At 49.0% G+C, this 17,510-nt stretch overlaps 3 protein-coding genes across 3 annotated transcripts in view; 1 reads left to right on the top strand and 2 right to left on the bottom strand.

Annotated features, from left to right (window-relative positions):
* LOC138243467 (GTPase IMAP family member 4-like) overlaps positions 1 to 17,510 on the bottom strand; it is a 194,051-nt gene that overhangs the window by 150,978 nt on the left and 25,563 nt on the right. The window lies entirely within an intron of this gene.
* Positions 824 to 2,956, top strand: LOC138243355 (GTPase IMAP family member 4-like). Its single transcript, XM_069198925.1, has 2 exons — positions 824 to 929; positions 1,628 to 2,956. Exons 1-2 carry the CDS (start codon positions 824 to 826, stop codon positions 2,860 to 2,862), a joined length of 1,341 nt encoding a protein of 446 aa, XP_069055026.1. The 3' UTR covers positions 2,863 to 2,956.
* Positions 5,748 to 9,092, bottom strand: LOC138243354 (GTPase IMAP family member 9-like). The gene is made up of 3 exons (XM_069198924.1): positions 9,032 to 9,092; positions 7,384 to 8,331; positions 5,748 to 6,249 (listed from the first exon to the last, which is right to left on the bottom strand). Exons 1-3 carry the CDS (start codon positions 9,090 to 9,092, stop codon positions 6,122 to 6,124), a joined length of 1,137 nt encoding a protein of 378 aa, XP_069055025.1. The 3' UTR covers positions 5,748 to 6,121.

The raw sequence follows: 17,510 nt of genomic DNA, 5'->3' as shown, positions 1-17,510 counted from the left end.
GGAGGTATTTAGGTGTCCTGACAGTAGTAGGGTACAGGGTAGGAGGTATTGAGGTGTCTTGACAGTAGTAAGGTACAGGGAAGGAGGTATTTAGTGCTCTTTGTAGGTGTCCTGAGAATGCCAGTGCCCCCTGTCAGTTCAAGGAGGTAACTGCAGGTGTCTGCTGTGGTTGGCTGTTCAGCAGTCTTACTGCCTGGGGGAAGAAGCTGTTCTGACACCTGGTGGTCTTGGTCTGATACTTCAGTACCGTTTTCCAGATGGTAGTAGAGAGAGCAAGTTGTGTTTAGGGTGACTGGGGTCCCTGAGGATGGACCTGGCCTTCTTGAGGCATCTAACACTGTAGATATCCTCTGTGTTCAGTAGCGCAGCCGGTAGTGTTCTGAGCCAGTGTCACCACCCTCTGGAGGACCCTGAGCTCGTGGGCGGAGCAGTTACCACACCAGGCAGTGGTGCAGCCGGTTAGGATGCTCTCAGTGGTGCAGCTGTAGAAGCTGGTCAGAATGTGTGAAGGCAGGCTGAACTTCTTCAGTCTGGGGAGAGAGAACAGGCGCTGTCTTGTCTACGGGGTTGGTGTGGTGGGTCCAGGTCAGGTCGCCTGTGATGTTGACACCTAGGAATTTGAAAATCTGGACCACTGCGGACCCACTGATGTGAATGGGTGCTTGGTCTGTTCCTGTGGTCCACCATCAGCTCCTTAGTTCTGCTGGTGTTCAGAGAGAGGTTGCTGTCCTGACACCATGCTGTCAGGGTTTCTACCTCCTCCCTGTAGGTGGACTCATCACCGTTCGTGATCGAGCTGATGATCGTTGTATCGTCTGCAAACATGATGATGGAGTTTGTGTTGTTCCTGGAGACGCAGTCGTGGGTGAACAGGGAGCAGAGGAGAGGGCTGAATTTGCAGCACTGGGGAACGCCGATGTTCAGAGTCAGTACTTGTGACACTTAAACAGCCCCACTGGAGCCCAGCAGGGGTGAGCCTGGCCAGTACCTGGAGGGGAGACTCCTGGGAAAACACTGAGGCTGCTGCTGGGAGAGGTGTGAGTGGGGCCAGCAGGGGGCACTCTCACCCTGCGGTCTGTGTGGGTCCTGATGCCCCAGTAGAGTGACGGCGACACTGGACTGTAAACAGGCGCCGTCCTGCGGATGAGACGTCAAACCGAGGTCCTGACTCTCTGTGGTCATTAACAATCCCAGGGTGTCTCTCGAGATGAGTAGGGGTGTCACCCTGGTGTCCTGGCCAAATTACCCCCCTGGTCTTTACCCATCATGGCCTCCTAATAACCCCCCTCTCTGAACTGGCTTCATCCCTCTGCTCTCCTCCCCACTGAGAGCTGGTGTGTGGGGAGAGGACTGGAGCTTCATCCAGGTGGGGCTGCACACTGGTGGCGGTAGTGGGATCCCCATGACCTGTAAAGCGCTTTGAGTGGAGTGTCCAGAAAAGCAGTATAGAAGTGTAAGCAATTATTATTATTATTATTATTATTATTATTATTATTATTATTATTATTATGACTTTTAAGTTACGTTTGTCAAGAAATTACTTGAGGAAATTGTACTCCTTTTACCTGTGGAGAGGTTGGTCTCTCATGCGTAACCTCCCTGATGCTCCTCTCTCCTCCTGTTGCAGTGAGTGAAGTCGAACCCAGACTCCAGCCCCGCCCCTCTGAGCTGAGACTGGTACTGCTGGGCAGGACTGGTGCTGGGAAGAGCGCAGCAGGAAACACCATCCTGGGCTCAGAGGAGTTTCCCTCTGAAGCCAGCAGCTCCGCGGTCACTCAGGAGAGCCGGAAGAGGACAGGACAAGTGTCCGGGAGACGGGTGACTGTGGTGGACACTCCAGACTGGCTCCACGCCGGACTGTCTGAGGGGGACAGGAGACGGGATGTGGGGCTCTGTGTTAACCTGTCTGCCCCGGGACCCCACGCCTTCCTCCTGGTGACCCCGCTGGGCCGATCCTCAGGGGAGGAGAGGAGGACACTGGAGACAGTCCTGGAGATATTCGGGGAGAGGGCCCTGGGACACACCATGGTCCTGTTCACCCACGCTGATGATCTGACCAGCAGGACGCTGGAGGAGTTTGTGCACACAGGCAGTAGGGAGCTCCAGTGGCTCCTGGAGAAGAGTGGGAACAGGTATCACGCCCTCAACAACAAGGACAGGGGCAGCACTCAGGTCACAGAGCTGCTGGAGAAGATAGAGGAGCTGGTAGCAGGAAACAAGGGCAGCTACTACAGCACTGAGACGTACCAGGAGGCAGAGTCCCAGATCAGACAGAGGCAACTGCAGATCCTGAGGGAGAGAGAGGAGAGGAAACAGAGGGAGGAGGAGAGACTGAGGGAGAAGCACCAGAAGGAGCTGCAGAACCACCTCCGCAGGATGGAGGAGGAGATCCAGACACGAGAGGAGAAGATCAGAGCGCTGGAGGAGAAGATAGCAGAGCTGGAGGAGAGGCTGAGGGAGGAGAGGGATGAGGGGAGGAGGAGAGAGCTGGAGGAGGAGCTGAGGAGAGAGAGAGGGGAGAGAGAGAGGCTGCAGAGAGAGATGGAGGAGGTGAGAGAGGAGCAGGAGAGGGAGAGGAGAGAGAGAGAGGAGACACACAGAAGGGAGATGGAGGAGCTCAGGCAGCACTATGAGGAAAAGGCCAGAGAGGAGGCAGAGAGACACGGAGAGACTCTCCAGCAGGTCAGTGTGTCGACAACACAGTTCACTCCAGCAGGACAGGAGCACAGGAGCTGCAGGAGGGAGATCGAGGAGCTGAGAGAGACAGTAGAGAGATACAGAGAGACAATAGAGAGACAAAACACAGTGATAGACAGACTCACTGTGTGGCATCAGAGACACACAGGAGATACAGGAGAGTGATTGAGGATCGCAAGCAGCACATCGAGAAGAAGGTCACAGAAGATGACTGAGACAAGAGCGCACACAGCCCGCAGACACACAAGAGCGCACACAGCCCGCAGACACAGAAGGACTTTTCTCCAGACAGCACCCCTATAATTTTGGGGTGTGCTTTCTTTCCTGTTCTCTCTGTATTGGGGCTGCCTTAAACAGCACCCCAGTTCTTTATTAAAGTCTAAATTATTAGTCTAATCAAAAAACCTTGGAGTGATATGCGATTCTGGCTTAACATTTGACCCACATCTGCAGCATATCGTCAAAACGTTTTTTTCACCTTAGAAATATCGCTAGACTACCCCTATGCTACCACTAACTGTGGCTGAAAAGCTGATCAACACATTTGTATTCTCTCAAATTGACTACTGTAATGCTCTACTCGCTGGGGTATCAAAATCTACTCTGAACAAACTGCAGTCTGTCCAAACCTCAGCAGCCAGAATCCTGACGAGGTCTGGTGCAAGTGTTCACATTGCTCCTATCCTGGAGTCCTTGCACTGGCTTCTGGTCCAATTCCGCGTAGACTTTAAAATCCTCATGCTCACCTGTAAGGCTCTGCATGGCTTGGCACCTCAGTACCTGTCTGAACTATTATCGCCCTACTCTCCACCTCACAACCTTCGGGCTGCTAATTCTCCTCTCCTTACTGTCCCCCAAGCCCCTCTACACTCTTTGGGTGACAGGGCCTTCTCCTGTTCTGCCCCCAAGCTCTGGAACTCTTTGCCCAAGGATATCAGAGAGTCACCTTCTCTAAACTCCTTGTTGTTTTATCTTGTGTATAATAGTTTTATTGTTGTTGTCATTCTGTAAAGCCCTTTGGGAAGCCACCTTAAAAGGTGCTCTATAAAATAAAGTTTATTATTATTTTTATTACTTGTGATTTTGTGTGTTTGACTGATGGGCAAAGATCCCAGACAGAGACTGGATCCCTGGATCTCTTGAGATCCACCAGCAGGATCAGGACCAGAGGGTCACTGTATCTGAACCTCTTTCCAAGGCTAAAGAATTAACTGGGATACTGTTGTAGGGTTACACGTTATAGGACTCCCGTCTCCTGTGGAGACACCTGTGGGGTCGTGTCAGGGCAGAAGTCCCACATTGTAAACCAGTGTAAACTGGGACTGGGACCAACCCGGATCAAGACCAGACCTGAGAGCTTCAGGACTCTCTCCCACTGGTGTCCTTTTCTCTCTCTCTGTCCTGTGTCCTAACAAACCCCACTAATCCCCCGTGTGGGAAAGAGGACCCGCTCGTCCCTCCTGTCCTGTCCCGGTGTCGCCGTCACTGGGACTGGAGCAGCCGGAGAGGAGACGCACTTCCAGAACTTTCCTTCCCGCTCGGCTCTTCCCCTCCTGAGGAAAGAGCATCTTCCCACACAAACAGCCCGTTTCTCTCGGAGACGCCCGCAGCACAGGGGGCCTTTTCCCAGGACACCAGGACTCCCCTCGTCTGCGGAAACACCCGGGAAGAGCCTCCCAGCCCACAGGAGGGGAGTCCCAGTCCTTCCCGGGATTTCCAGGACAGGAGCGGCTCCTCAGCTGGGAATAAAACCGCCCCGAGAGGAGCTCGAGCGCTCGGGCTCGGAGCGTCGCTTAGCAACCGGCGCCGCAGCGGCATCCGGAGGACGAGCCGGAAGCGGGTTTTGGCGCCAGTTCTGCTCCTTGATGATCGGCTCAGGAGAATAAAGTCGATATAAAAACATAAAAGTCCATTTCGCTCCCTCCTCTGTGGAAGCCGTGTCCGCCAGGGAGTGGAAAGAAAAAAAACGCGCCGCGGTTTCTCGCCGTTTCGGCTTTAGATCTCGAAATTATGACTTTTCTGACTCGAAATTGCGAGATATAAAGTCCCAATCACCAGAAATAAAGTCGTGATTCTGAGATTGTAAGTCGCCGTTGCGAGATATAAAGTCCCAGTTGCCGGACGAGCCGGTTCTGCTCTTTGATTATGGGCTCAGGAGAATAAAGTACACATATACACAGATACACATACTGTAACGCCCGGTTGTGAGGAGGAAGCATTCATAGTACCGCTGGGCATGCTGGGAGTTGTAGCCAGGGAGAGTCTGAGGGTCAGCACGATGACCAGCGGCTGACCCTACCTGTGTAATAATGTCATAGTAGTTCTAGTGTCTTATAAGTGTATAGCTTGTTGTTAAGTCGTTAAGTAATTACCACCCTAAAGATGTGTACGTGTTCCGTCATGTGTGTGTATATTCTGTGGTTGATAAAGAATAAAGTCTGGTTCGTTAATCGCGTCTCCACTGGTCCTTTGTCCTGAGAAGAACCTGTAAATGCTACAATATATTCTGTTACATACAAATATACAATGTCAGAATTATATCCAAAAGTATTCATGACATTTATATATATACACAAAGAATACCAAAATACAAAGAATAGCAAAATAGAACATTATTTAAAATTAGTGTTCTTCACATGGGGCACTAAGGGCTGGTTTTCAGTGAGTCGGATCTCTTACGAGGAAGAGATCAGTGTTTCAGTGGAGAGTCCTCACTCTGTGTTCAGGAAGTATCCGGTCTTCCTCTCCGGCTGGGAAAGACTGTGTAGATCAGTGACTGACCTGCGGCAGTGTCTCTGTGTCTCTCTGTCACTCCGATAAAACTGCCTGAGTTCCTCCTCTCCCTCTCCTGCTCCTGTCTCAGTGTCTTCAGCTCTCTCTCAGCTCCTCGATCTCCTGTCTGTTTCTCTCTCCTGTCTGTGGGCTGTGTGTGTCTGTGGGTTGTGTCTGCGGGCTGTGTGTGTCTGAGGGTTGTGTCTGCGGGCTGTGTGTGTCTGAGGGTTGTGTCTGCGGGCTGTGTGTGTCTGAGGGTTGTGTCTGCGGGCTGTGTGTGTTCTCTATGTGTCTGAGTGTTATGTATTCTTGAATGCCTTCAGGTTGTGTGTGAGACTGCGTTGTGACTACTGTGTGTTCTCCTGTGTGTCTGCGGGCTGTGTGTGCTCTTGTGTGTCTGCGGGCTGTGGGTGCCCTTGTGTGTCTGCGGGCTGTGGGTGCCCTTGTGTGTCTGCGGGCTGTGGGTGCCCTTGTGTGTCTGCGGGCTGTGTGCGCTCTTGTGTGTCTGCGGGCTGTGTGCGCTCTTGTGTGTCTGCGGGCTGTGTGCGCTCTTGTGTGTCTGCGGGCTGTGTGCGCTCTTGTGTGTGAGTCTGTGCTGCTCTGGTTTCTCCTCCCAGTAAAGCTCCTATCTGAGCTCCTACTGCAGCTCCTATCACTGTTCCTGCTGCTGCTCCTGATGGGCCCCTATTGCTGCCCCCAGTCCGGCTCCCAGCGGCACCAGTCTCAGCTCAGAGGGGCGGGGCTGGAGTCTGGGTTCGACTGCAGGGTCTCCTTCACTCACTGCAACATGAGGAGAGACAGGAAGGGAGGTCACAAGTGACACATTTACTACTCCCTACCAAACAAGCTAGAGATCAACGATGATGAATCTCATTTCTTTATCCAGCTGATTTCTGAAAGATATAAAATTTCAACAGTACGGCAGAGCAGTCTGTACAAGACACCCACCACTCTGGGTAAAACAGACCTTCATGCGCTCAGTCCTTAAACGTACAACTGTACAACTCAGGAACAACACCAAACTTGTTAGGATATAAACTTGACCTATTCCTCATTCTTGGTAGAAGTTGTGTTTCTCCTCCGTATAGACAGGGGCTTCTGTAACAGCTCACAGTGGGACTCTGCAGTCCATTGGTGGGACTGAAACACAGTAAAGTTTGACACCAACACCTGCTGCAGCACAACCTCTAACGAAAGAACATCATGTCTGTAAAATCACAGAACTTCAACACTGTTCTCCTGGTACAGCATCCTCACACCTGCTGTCCTCCAACATAACTGGATCAGCTGTCCTCCTGGTCTAACAGAACCGGACCTGAACCACTGGACCAGCTGTCCTCCTGGTGTAACAGGACCAGACCTGAACCACTGGATCAGCTGTCCTCCTGGTGAAACAAGACCGGACCTGAACCACTGGACCAGCTGTCCTCCTGGTCTAACAGGACCAGACCTGAACCTCTGGACCAGCTGTCCTCCTGGTGTAACAGGACTGGACCTGAACCACTGGACCAGCTGTCCTCCTGGTGTAACAGGACCGGACCTGAACCACTGGACCAGCTGTCCTCCTGGTCTAACAAGACCGGACCTGAACCTCTGGACCAGCTGTCCTCCTGGTCTAACAGGACCGGACCTGAAAGTCTTGTCTGACAAAGTTTAACTGTGGAAATGCTGGCCGTCTGTGCTAGAGACTCATATTTAATATGCAATCATATTCTGTTCTTTTGTGTCAAAAACAAATTAAAACAGTACTCAGCAAAAAGCACATATCGCCCCTCATGGTCCCAATACTAAACCGATTCACTCCTGAGTCAGGAGAAAGATCTGGAGCCTTGTGAGCAGATCTGTCTCTCTGGAAGTTGCTTCGCAGAATTTACCCCACCCTGACTGGGCATCCACCACTGCTGGGGTACTTACTCTGACCCGGCTCCAGGCTCTGAGGCTGGGAGGACTCCTGCAGCTCCTTCACTCTCTTCTGCAGCTCCCCTTCCCACCTCTCCTGGATCTCCGCTTCCTTTCTCTGCAGCCTCCTGTCGTACTCCTCTCTCAGCCCTTCCTCCCACTGCCTCCTCAGCTCCTCCGTCCTGCTCCTCTCCTCCTGCGCCTCTCGCTGCTGCTCCCTGTATCTCTCCTCCAGCTCCTGCTCTCTCTGATGGTGCTCCCTCTCCTTCCTGCCCTCCTCCTCCTCCACTTCCCTGTATCTGTTCTCTCTTTCTCTCAGCCTCTCCTCTGCATCCTGGTCCACAAAGAAGCCCAGAGTGTTTCCTGCCACCATGTCCTCGATCTTCTCCAGCAGCTGTGTGACCTGAGTGCGGTCGCCCATGTCCATATTGTTGAGAACATGATACCTGTTCCCACAGCTCTCTAAGAGCTGCTGCAGGTCTCTCCCCTGTGTGTCAATGTACTGCTCCACTGTCTCCTGTCCCAGACTGTCCCCGTGGGTGAAGAGGACGACAGTGTGATTCAGGACAGCCTCCCCAAACACCTCGGTCATGGTCAGCAGGGCTCCCTTCTCCTCGTCCGTGAAGCGTCTGGCCGGCAGCACCAGCAGGAAAGCGTGGGGTCCTGGGGTGGACAGCAGCAGGCACCTCCGGACCTCCAGACACACGTCCCTCTGGCGCCCCCTGCTGTCCAGGAGGTCTGGCGTGTCGATGACGGAGAGCTGCCTCCCAGCAGCCTCCCCTCTGTGTCTCTCGCAGGTCTGGGTGACCGCAGACAGGCTGGGCCGGGAGGGGAACTGTGTGCTGCCCAGGAGGGTGTTTCCTGCTGCGCTCTTCCCAGCACCAGTCCTGCCCAGCAGCACCAGTCTCAGCTCAGAGGGGCGGGGCTGGAGTCTGGGTTTGACTGCAGGGTCCCCTTCACTCACTGCAACAGGGCGAGAGACAGGAGCATCAGGGAGGTGAGACATGAGAGGAGACCAACCTCTCCACAGGTAAGAGGAGTACAATTTGCTCAAGTCATTTCTTGACAAACGTAACTTAAAAGTCATTATAATAATAATAATAATAATAATAATAATAATAATAATAATTGCTTACACTTCTATAGCGCTTTTCTGGACATTCCACTCAAAGTGCTTTACAGGTCATGGGGATCCCACCACCACCACCAGTGTGCAGCTCTTTACAGGTCCTGGGGATCCCACTACCGCCACCAGTGTGCTGCCCCACCTGGATGATGCTCCAGTCCTCTCACACACACCAGCTCTCAGTGGGGAGGAGAGCAGAGTGATGAAGCCAGTTCAGAGAGGGGGGTTATTAGGAGGCCATGATGGGTAAACAGAAGGGGGGTAATTTGGCCAGAACACCAGGGTGACACCCCTAATCTTCTCAAGAGACACCCTGGGATTGTTATTGACCACAGAGAGTCAGGACCTCGGTTTGACGTCTCATCCGCAGGACGCGCCTGTTTACAGTCCAGTGTCCCCGTCACTATACTGGGGCATCAGGACCCACACAGACCGCAGGGTGAGAGCGTCCCCTGCTGGCCCCACTCACACCTCTCCCAGCAGCAGCCTCAGTGTTTTCCCAGGAGTCTCCCCTGCAGGTACTGGCCAGGCTCACACCTGCTGGGCTCCAGTTGGGGCTGCCAGCTGGGAGTTGCAGGGTGATAGGGCTGCTGTCCATTATGAAAGAAATTTACATCTGGGAATTATTCTTGGGCATCATGCCCAGAGTCGGCATAAGTACATCCTCCACCCTGACTCTGAACATCGGCGTTCCCCAGCGCTGCAAACTCAGCCCTCTCCTCTGCTCCCTGTTCACCCACGACTGCGTCTCCAGGAACAACACAAACTCCATCATCACGTTTGCGGACGATACAACGATCATCAGCTCGATCACGAACGGTGATGAGTCCGCCTACAGGGAGGAGGTAGAAACGCTGACAGCATGGTGTCAGGACAGCAGCCTCTCTCTGAACACCAGCAGAACTAAGGAGCTGATGGTGGACCACAGGAACAGACCAGGCACCCATTCACATCAGTGGGTCCGCAGTGGTCCAGATTTTCAAATTCCTAGGTGTCAACATCACAGGCGACCTGACCTGGACCCACCACACCAACCCCGTAGACAAGACAGCGCCTGTTCTCTCTCCCCAGACTGAAGAAGTTCAGCCTGCCTTCACACATCCTGACCAGCTTCTACAGCTGCACCACTGAGAGCATCCTAACCGGCTGCACCACTGCCTGGTGTGGTAACTGCTCTGCCCACGAGCTCAGGGTCCTCCAGAGGGTGGTGACACTGGCTCAGAACACTACCGGCTGCACTATTGAACACAGAGGATATCTACTGTGTTAGATGCCTCAAGAAGGCCAGGTCCATCCTCAGGGACCCCAGTCACCCTAAACACAACTTGCTCTCTCTACTACAATCTGGAAAACGGTACTGAAGTATCAGACCAAGACCACCAGGTGTCAGAACAGCTTCTTCCCCCAGGCAGTAAGACTGCTGAACAGCCAACCACAGCAGACACCTGCAGTTACCTCCTTGAACTGACAGGGGGCACTGGCACTCTCAGGACACCTACGAAGAGCACTAAATACCTCCTACCCTGTACCCTACTACTGTCAGAACACCTCAATACCTCCTACCATGTACCCTACCACTGTCAGGACACCTAAATACCTCTTCTTGTGTTACTTCTGCACAATCTGTAAATTGCAATTGTGTAATCTGTTGTATCCCAATGTTAAACCCTATAAATTCCTGTCCTCCAACTCTTCTATCCCTCTTAACGAGCCTTTAACGAGCTCGCAGATTTCAATGCTGACAACACCGCTGTGTGCTGTACTGTTCGTGCATCGATCAATAAACCTTGATTGATTGAGTGTTGGTCCGACAGTTTTGAGGAACAGATTACAGAGACTGAGCTGCTGTGTGATGGATTAAATCTCATCTCCCTGAGAGAAAACAGTTCAATTACAGCACAGAGGATTTAAACAGACACAGATCTGTGTGCCACTGTGTTAGTAACGCAGTACAGAGCGGAGCACAGTATGATTTTAATTTCCTAACAGGACACAAGATGGTTGAATCTCTCAGTCTGATGAGCAGTAAGATCAGTGACTCAGTAATACAGCATCAATCACACTCACTGTCGGGAGGGTTGAGGTCTATACTGTTCCTCCTCTTGACAGGCAGTCTGGGCTCCTCTGTCTCTTTCTCCAGCTCCTCTTCCTTCAGTGTCTTTCTCATCTTCTCCTTCAGCTCCTCTTCTCTCCTGCTCCACTCCTCCTCCAACCTCTGTCTGAGCTCCTCTTCTCTCTCTCTCTCCCTTCTTTCATACTTCTGTCTCAGATCCTCTGTCTCTCTCTGTCTCTCCTCCTCAATCCTCTGTCTCAGCTCCTCTGTCTCTCTCTGTCTCTCCTTCTCCCTCTGTCTCAGCTCCCCTGTCTGTCTCTGTCTCTCCTTCTCCCTCTGTCTCAGCTCCTCCGTCTCTCTCTGTCTCTCCTCCAACCTCTGTCTCAGCTTCTCTATCTCTCTATTGTATGTCTCCAGTTCAGTGTATACTTGGTCAATGTCAGTAGTGAAGTACAGCCCATAGTTTCCTGCCACCATGTCTTCTATCTTCTCCAGCAGCTCTGTGACCTGAGTGCGGTCACCCCTGTTCTTGTTGTTGAGAACATGATACCTGTTCCCACACTTCTCCACCAGACACTGGAGCTCCTTCCCTCCTCTCTCAATGTGCTGCTCAATGGTTGTGTCTCCCAGTCGGTCCCCCCTGGTGAACAGCACTATTGTGTGTCTCCACACTCTCTCACTAAGAAGCTCCAGATGTTCCTTCACTGATCTCCAGTCTGTGTCTGAGTTCAGATTAATCTCCAGGAGCAGAGCGTGGGGTCCTGGGGGACACAGAGACACAATCTTCACAACCTCCTTTCTGACACACTGTGGATCAGCCCTTCTTATAAAAGAGGAACCCCAGCCTGGAGTGTCGACCACAGTGATCTGCCTCCCAGCTACTTCACCCTGTCTCTTCACACACTCCTTAGTTACTCCCTTTGTGTCAAACTCCTCTCTGCCCAGGATGGTGTTTCCTGCTGAGCTCTTCCCAGACCTTCTCTCCCCCAGCAACACGATCCTGATCTCTGAGAGACGCTGTGGTGCCTCTTGGGAATCAGCCTGTCCCTCCCCTGTCAGAGAGAAAGATCACAGATTATTTACATGATAAAGTTCTCATCACAGATATCTTCCCTCTTCATTCCATTTAAAATTCACGATAAAACATCTCTATATCTTTCCTATTGTCCCTGCCCTGTGAGAGAGGAAAATCACAGATTATTGAGATTATTTTTCTGTGTATTCTCTGTGGTATACAAAAACCTTCTGTTAATGTTAGTTAATCAAACTGTATTCTTACAACATTCTTATTCTGTATTCTTACAATTTATATAAAATATATATATTTTTATTTTTAACTGTTCTCTCAATAGTACATGTTTATTTTTCATCAGGATTTTTTTTCTTAGAATAATTTAACCTCACTGAAAGGTTAGATTTCTCTCATCTGATAAACAACACAGACATTTTTCCAATGTCTTCCTTGCTCATCTTTACCAAGGGTGCCAATACTTCTGGAGGGCCCTGTAGAGTCCCACTAACACTCTGAGTGTCCAGTGGCAGTTCAGACACATATGGGACTCCTGTGCTCAGTATGAACCTTTATACCACCTTATTTTGAAAATACATACAATATAAAAACTGTAAAATCATTCAGTTCGTCCCGATTCTTCAGTAGTGAGTCTAAAATGTCGCATTTCATAAAGAAGTGTTTGGGACTCAGCCACCTGGCTTGGAAATCTGTGTTGTATAGTTTCAAACCGCTTAGAAACTATCTACTGTGATCCACACTGAAGAGAATTAGCATGATGTTAGTTTAAAAACAGTGAAACTGACAGGCTGGAGGAACTGAGTCCCTTTAGTCTGAAGGGAGTGTCCCACACTGACAGGGTGAAGATAGTGAACCATAAATATATACAAAATATTCAACATCCTCAGTGACAGTCAGTCATCATTAAAGACCAGTTAGATATTGACACCTCAGAGTTCCTCAGAATTAACACTGAAACTCAAAGCAACACTAAGACTTAAAATCAGGAGTGGGAGGCTCTACTGTACACAGAGAGGGGTGGGAGAGGGGAACAAGCTGCCCAGTCAGGACAGGAGAACCTGGAATCACTACTAATTACGGGCCAAATAAATTCCTGTTGTTCATCTGTACTGATTCCTCTCTGGTATTATCAGCTGTACAATAAACACGGCCTCTGAGCAACAAACAGGAAATGTTCATATCTGAGCATGTCTGAGCATCATGAATACTAACAGTGTGAATCCAGTACCATCAGCACATAGTCAGGTTTTACATCAATCATTCTACCTTAAATAAACACCTGATTAAAATATTTAGTACATTCCAAACAGCTTGAGTTTACAGTACCAATCTCCGATCCCCGACAAGAGAAAGTGAAAGTAAACCAGCTCCTGTCTCTCTCCTAGTTCAGACCCTGTGTGTCTGACAGACAGAACAAACTCTCAGCAGACAGGAAGACACTTCTCCAGCTGCTGCTGTGCTCTGTGACAGAGAAGAGACCCTCAGTGACTCCCTTACCGACACTCTGACAGGCAGAACAAGAGAAAACTCACCAGGGCTGAGCGCTGAACTCTCAGACGCCATCTCTCTCTCTCCTTCTCTTCCTGCTGATCTGAGGGAGAAGGACTTCCTGTTCTCTTTAGGTAAAGGTGAGCTCACCTGAGGGATGAAGACTCTGCTCTGGCGGCACCTGGTGGATCAGTACAAATGAAACTTAATAAACCGCCAGGAAAATTCGTAACGCATCTCTTCACTCTGGAAACATTCAACATGAAAATACTTTTCACGTGTAAACCCTCATGTGACTCGTGTTGTTCCAATAAAAGGCTTGCTCTGTCAATCCATCAGCTGCTGCAGGTGAAAGGCTCAGGAAATCCAGAAATTTTAAAAGTAACTGAGACAAATCGCACTTCAATACAATGATTAACTGCGAATAGACTGAAAAAGACTCCGTTTTAAACTCACTTCCCCTGTGAACCTGCAGCACTGAGTCAAGTGTTTTCTGAAATGTGCCCGTATTTAGAAGAGCTAATACTTCACATGTGCATTAAACACATACTCTTTTGGGGAACAAACGTGCAAAAACAATTTAAAATAAACGAGTAGTATTTAAGATTTAGAGAAACAGGTAAAAACATCACCAAGGACAGCAGAGTCTCCTTCCCTGAGGTCTTTCACATCCAGACTGTAAACCTTCCTCAATAAAAGAGCTTTAATTTCACGGGTCCTGTGTCAATCTGCTGTTTCCTCTCGCTGCGGAGTCTTCCTCTGCAGAGCACGATAAAAAGCCTCTTTTAAAGGCGCTATACGAGATGAATATTAATGTCCATCTTCCATCTCACTTCAGGGTTGTTAATTTACCTGCGCAGAAATGAGGAAGTATATATATATATAAACAAACTCTGTGTGTAAAAAGAGTCAATCGTGCTGTTTTTCGAGAGTTTCTCCACAAAGCTGTATTCCAGACCACACGGATCAGGAGAGAGAAATTGTTCGGGGATCTATAAACGGTTTAAAAGAAACGGATGTTTTAAACAAACTTCGGTGTACGATGAGCTTTCAGGAGCTGATCCTATACCCTGAAAGCGTGACTTGCGAGCAATTTCCCGATTTCAGGACCGAAAATCCAACATTTCTCGCTAAACCGACACACCGTGAGAAGAGAGAAGAGTTCAGAAGTTTCTCCTCACCTTTGGTGCGGCCGGGCCGGCGCTCTGACCGCTCCAGCAGGACTGCAGGCTCCGGTCCGCAGGTCCGAATGCAGTTTACAGGAAAGGAGCGGAACCGGAGGAACCGGGACTCGGGAATGCGGAGGAACTGGAGGCGCAGCTGGGAGCGAGAGCCGTAATACTGCGAGAATAGGCGCCTCTGCAGCCTGAGAGATTCGCACGTCCACGACCCGCCTCGCCCGGCTCTCGCAGGGAAACCCTATACGTCCACGGAGAGGACGGGCGGGTTCCACGAGTGTACGTGCCCAGACCACTCTGAAGAGTTTCCTCTGTGGGGCTGCCGTGTACTGGTGGTGATCGAGGCTCCAATAAATGCGGGGACTCCTATAGTAGAGATAAGACGGTAGGAGAGCTGACAGGTGTGTCGATACGGAGACTGATTTAACTGTGCGTGTGAAGCAGTTATTGAATATGAATGTGTGGTTTATTTTGTATTGTATTGAGAGCAAACAATTATCAGCAAACAAACTTAAATGAAATAAATTTCGATATAATATAATCTGCATTTTAATAAACATGAGTGAGTGGGATATGTTTTGTGACGTGTTATAAATGGTACATATTGTGATGTGTTATACTGCAGATGTACAATGGAGTGATGTGCGATGTTTTTCTTGTTTCTTGTAATAGAATAATGTTTTTATTTTATTTTTTTCTTACCCTTCTGTTTTAATGTACAGGAGTGCTGGGTGTCCATACAAAATTCCCTCAAGAGACAAAATCTTATCTACAGTATATCATGAATAGATGTTACAGCAGCTACAATTGTGTTTATACAGTAGCTTGTTGTGATGGGTATCCTACAGCTACAAACACAACACAAAGGTGTCACAGGTGTGGAGGTAAACACCTTTCCTGGAGGTACAAACACTTACTTTGGTTCTCCTAACTTCATCAGGCTCATCTCCCCCTGAGAGTGAGTCCCCAGTCTCAGGTATCCAGAGTGACAGATGTGTCTGTCTCAGTATCACAGGTGGTACAAACTGTTGAATACAACTGTCTGATCTTCTGAGAGGACCTGGCTGCTGTTTTGACACCATCGTCATGATTATGGGCTCGTGATGGATCTGGTGTGATGCTGCTCACTGTGTTTAGAGTCCACTGTGTTTCTCACGCTGGTGCAGACATCTGGGTTCCTCTGCGTGTTCAGGATCCCTGTTTCCTGTATTTTAGAATATTGACTTCATATCGAAGTCTTATCACACTGCTGGAGAAAGTGTGGATCATCCTGGATCAGAAGGGACAGTCAGTGAATCCGAGCGAACTCTCTTCCTGTTGTGAAGTCATGACTCGCACTGATACTCCTAAATTCTCTCCATCTTCGGGAAGGACATCGCCGAGAACATCCTCGTCACGTTTGTGGACTGGAAGGACATCCCTGTCCTGGGCGACATCGAAGCCGCGGGCCTGCCCTGCCGCAAGAAGCAGAAGGGCAAAGCGACGCACTTCGAATTTAACAAACACACTTAAACCAACAAAACTACAATTTCACTCAAAATGTCAGACGCCAACTGAAATTAAAGTGGCCTTCGAGATCAGTTCAGTGAGCTCAATAATAAACTTTTACACCAACAGACCCACAATTTCACCACAAACACATGGAGCTTGTGTCTGTGAAGGTGAAGTGTGAGACGATTCTGTCATCAGGAGGGAGGGCCACAGCAGTACAGCAGAGAGAGCCATCACTGTTACCCACAAACTCTCACATCGGTCCCATGTAGAACTGCTGTATTAAACTGTCTGGTGAAGAGACGCGTCTGAGACTTCTCATGATCAGGACAGGTCACGGTAAACATGCAGAAAGTGATGGTGAATTCTCGTTTCGCCTTTCTCTTATTTACTCGTTGTCAAACATACCAGTCTGTGTTATTGTGCGTTTTGAAAAGTGGTTGTCGATTTCTTTAAATGTTTCATACAAAAATGCTATTTGGAGAGTAACTAATTAGATATTCCCCTTGACTGAGGATGTGTACAGACTGGTACATTTAAAAAAGACTGGAGAGAGCGCCACCTACAGGCGAAAGGCCACATCACAGCAGCAACGTGTGAACAATAAGACTTTTACACCCAAAAACCACAATATCTCCACAACCCCATAAGCACAATGATAAAAAGACACTTTTACACAATTTCACCACAAACCCCCCGAGCTCAATGATAGACACTTTTACACAATTTCACCACAAACCCCCCGAGCTCAATGACACTTTTACACAATTTCACCACAAACAGCCCGAGCTCAATGATAAAAACACTTTTACACAATTTCACCTCAAACCCCCCAACCTCAATGATAAAAAGACTTACACAACTTTATCACAAACCACCCGAGCACAATGATAAAGACTTTTACACAATTTCACCCCAAACCCCCCGAGCTCAATGATAAAGACTTTTACACAATTTTACCACAACCCCCTTGGGCTCAATGACACTTTTACACAATTTCACCACAAACCCCCCGAGCTCAATGATAGACACTTTTACACAATTTCACCACAAACCCCCCGAGCTCAATGACACTTTTTCACAATTTCACCTCAAACCCCCCGAGCTCAATGATAAAAACACTCTTCTTTTACACAATTTCACCACAAACCCCTCGAGCACAATGATAAAAATACACTTTTACAAAATTTCACCACAAACCCCCTGAGCTCAATGATAAAGAAACTTTAACACAATTTTACCTCAAACCCGTCGAGCACAATGATAAAAATACAATTTTACCTCAATAATAGACACTTTTACACAATTTCTCTAAAAACCCCCCGAGCTCAATGATAAAAACTATTTTACACAATTTTACCTCAATGATACAGACACTTTTGCACAATTTTAACACAAAGCCCCCGAGCTCAATGATAAAAAGACACTTTTACACAATTTCACCACAAACCCCTCGAGCACGATGATAGACACTTTTACACAATTTCACCACAAACCCCCGAGCACAATGATAAACACTTTTACACAATTTTACCTCAAACACCGGGAGCTCAATTTACACAATTTCACCTCAATGATAGACACTTTTACACAACTTTACCACAAACCAACCTGAACACAATAATAAAAAGACACTTTTACACAATTTCACCACAAACCCCCCAAAGCTCAATGATAAAAAGACACTTTTACACAATTTCACCACAAAACCACCGAGCACAATGATAAAAAGACACTTTTACACAATTTCACCACAAACCCCTCGAGCACGATGAT

Source organism: Lepisosteus oculatus, chromosome 14, assembly GCF_040954835.1.
Source record: "Lepisosteus oculatus isolate fLepOcu1 chromosome 14, fLepOcu1.hap2, whole genome shotgun sequence".
Lineage (NCBI taxonomy): Eukaryota > Metazoa > Chordata > Actinopteri > Semionotiformes > Lepisosteidae > Lepisosteus > Lepisosteus oculatus.
Note: the sequence above shows the minus strand (reverse complement) of the source record. Positions and strands in the feature narration are given on the sequence as shown.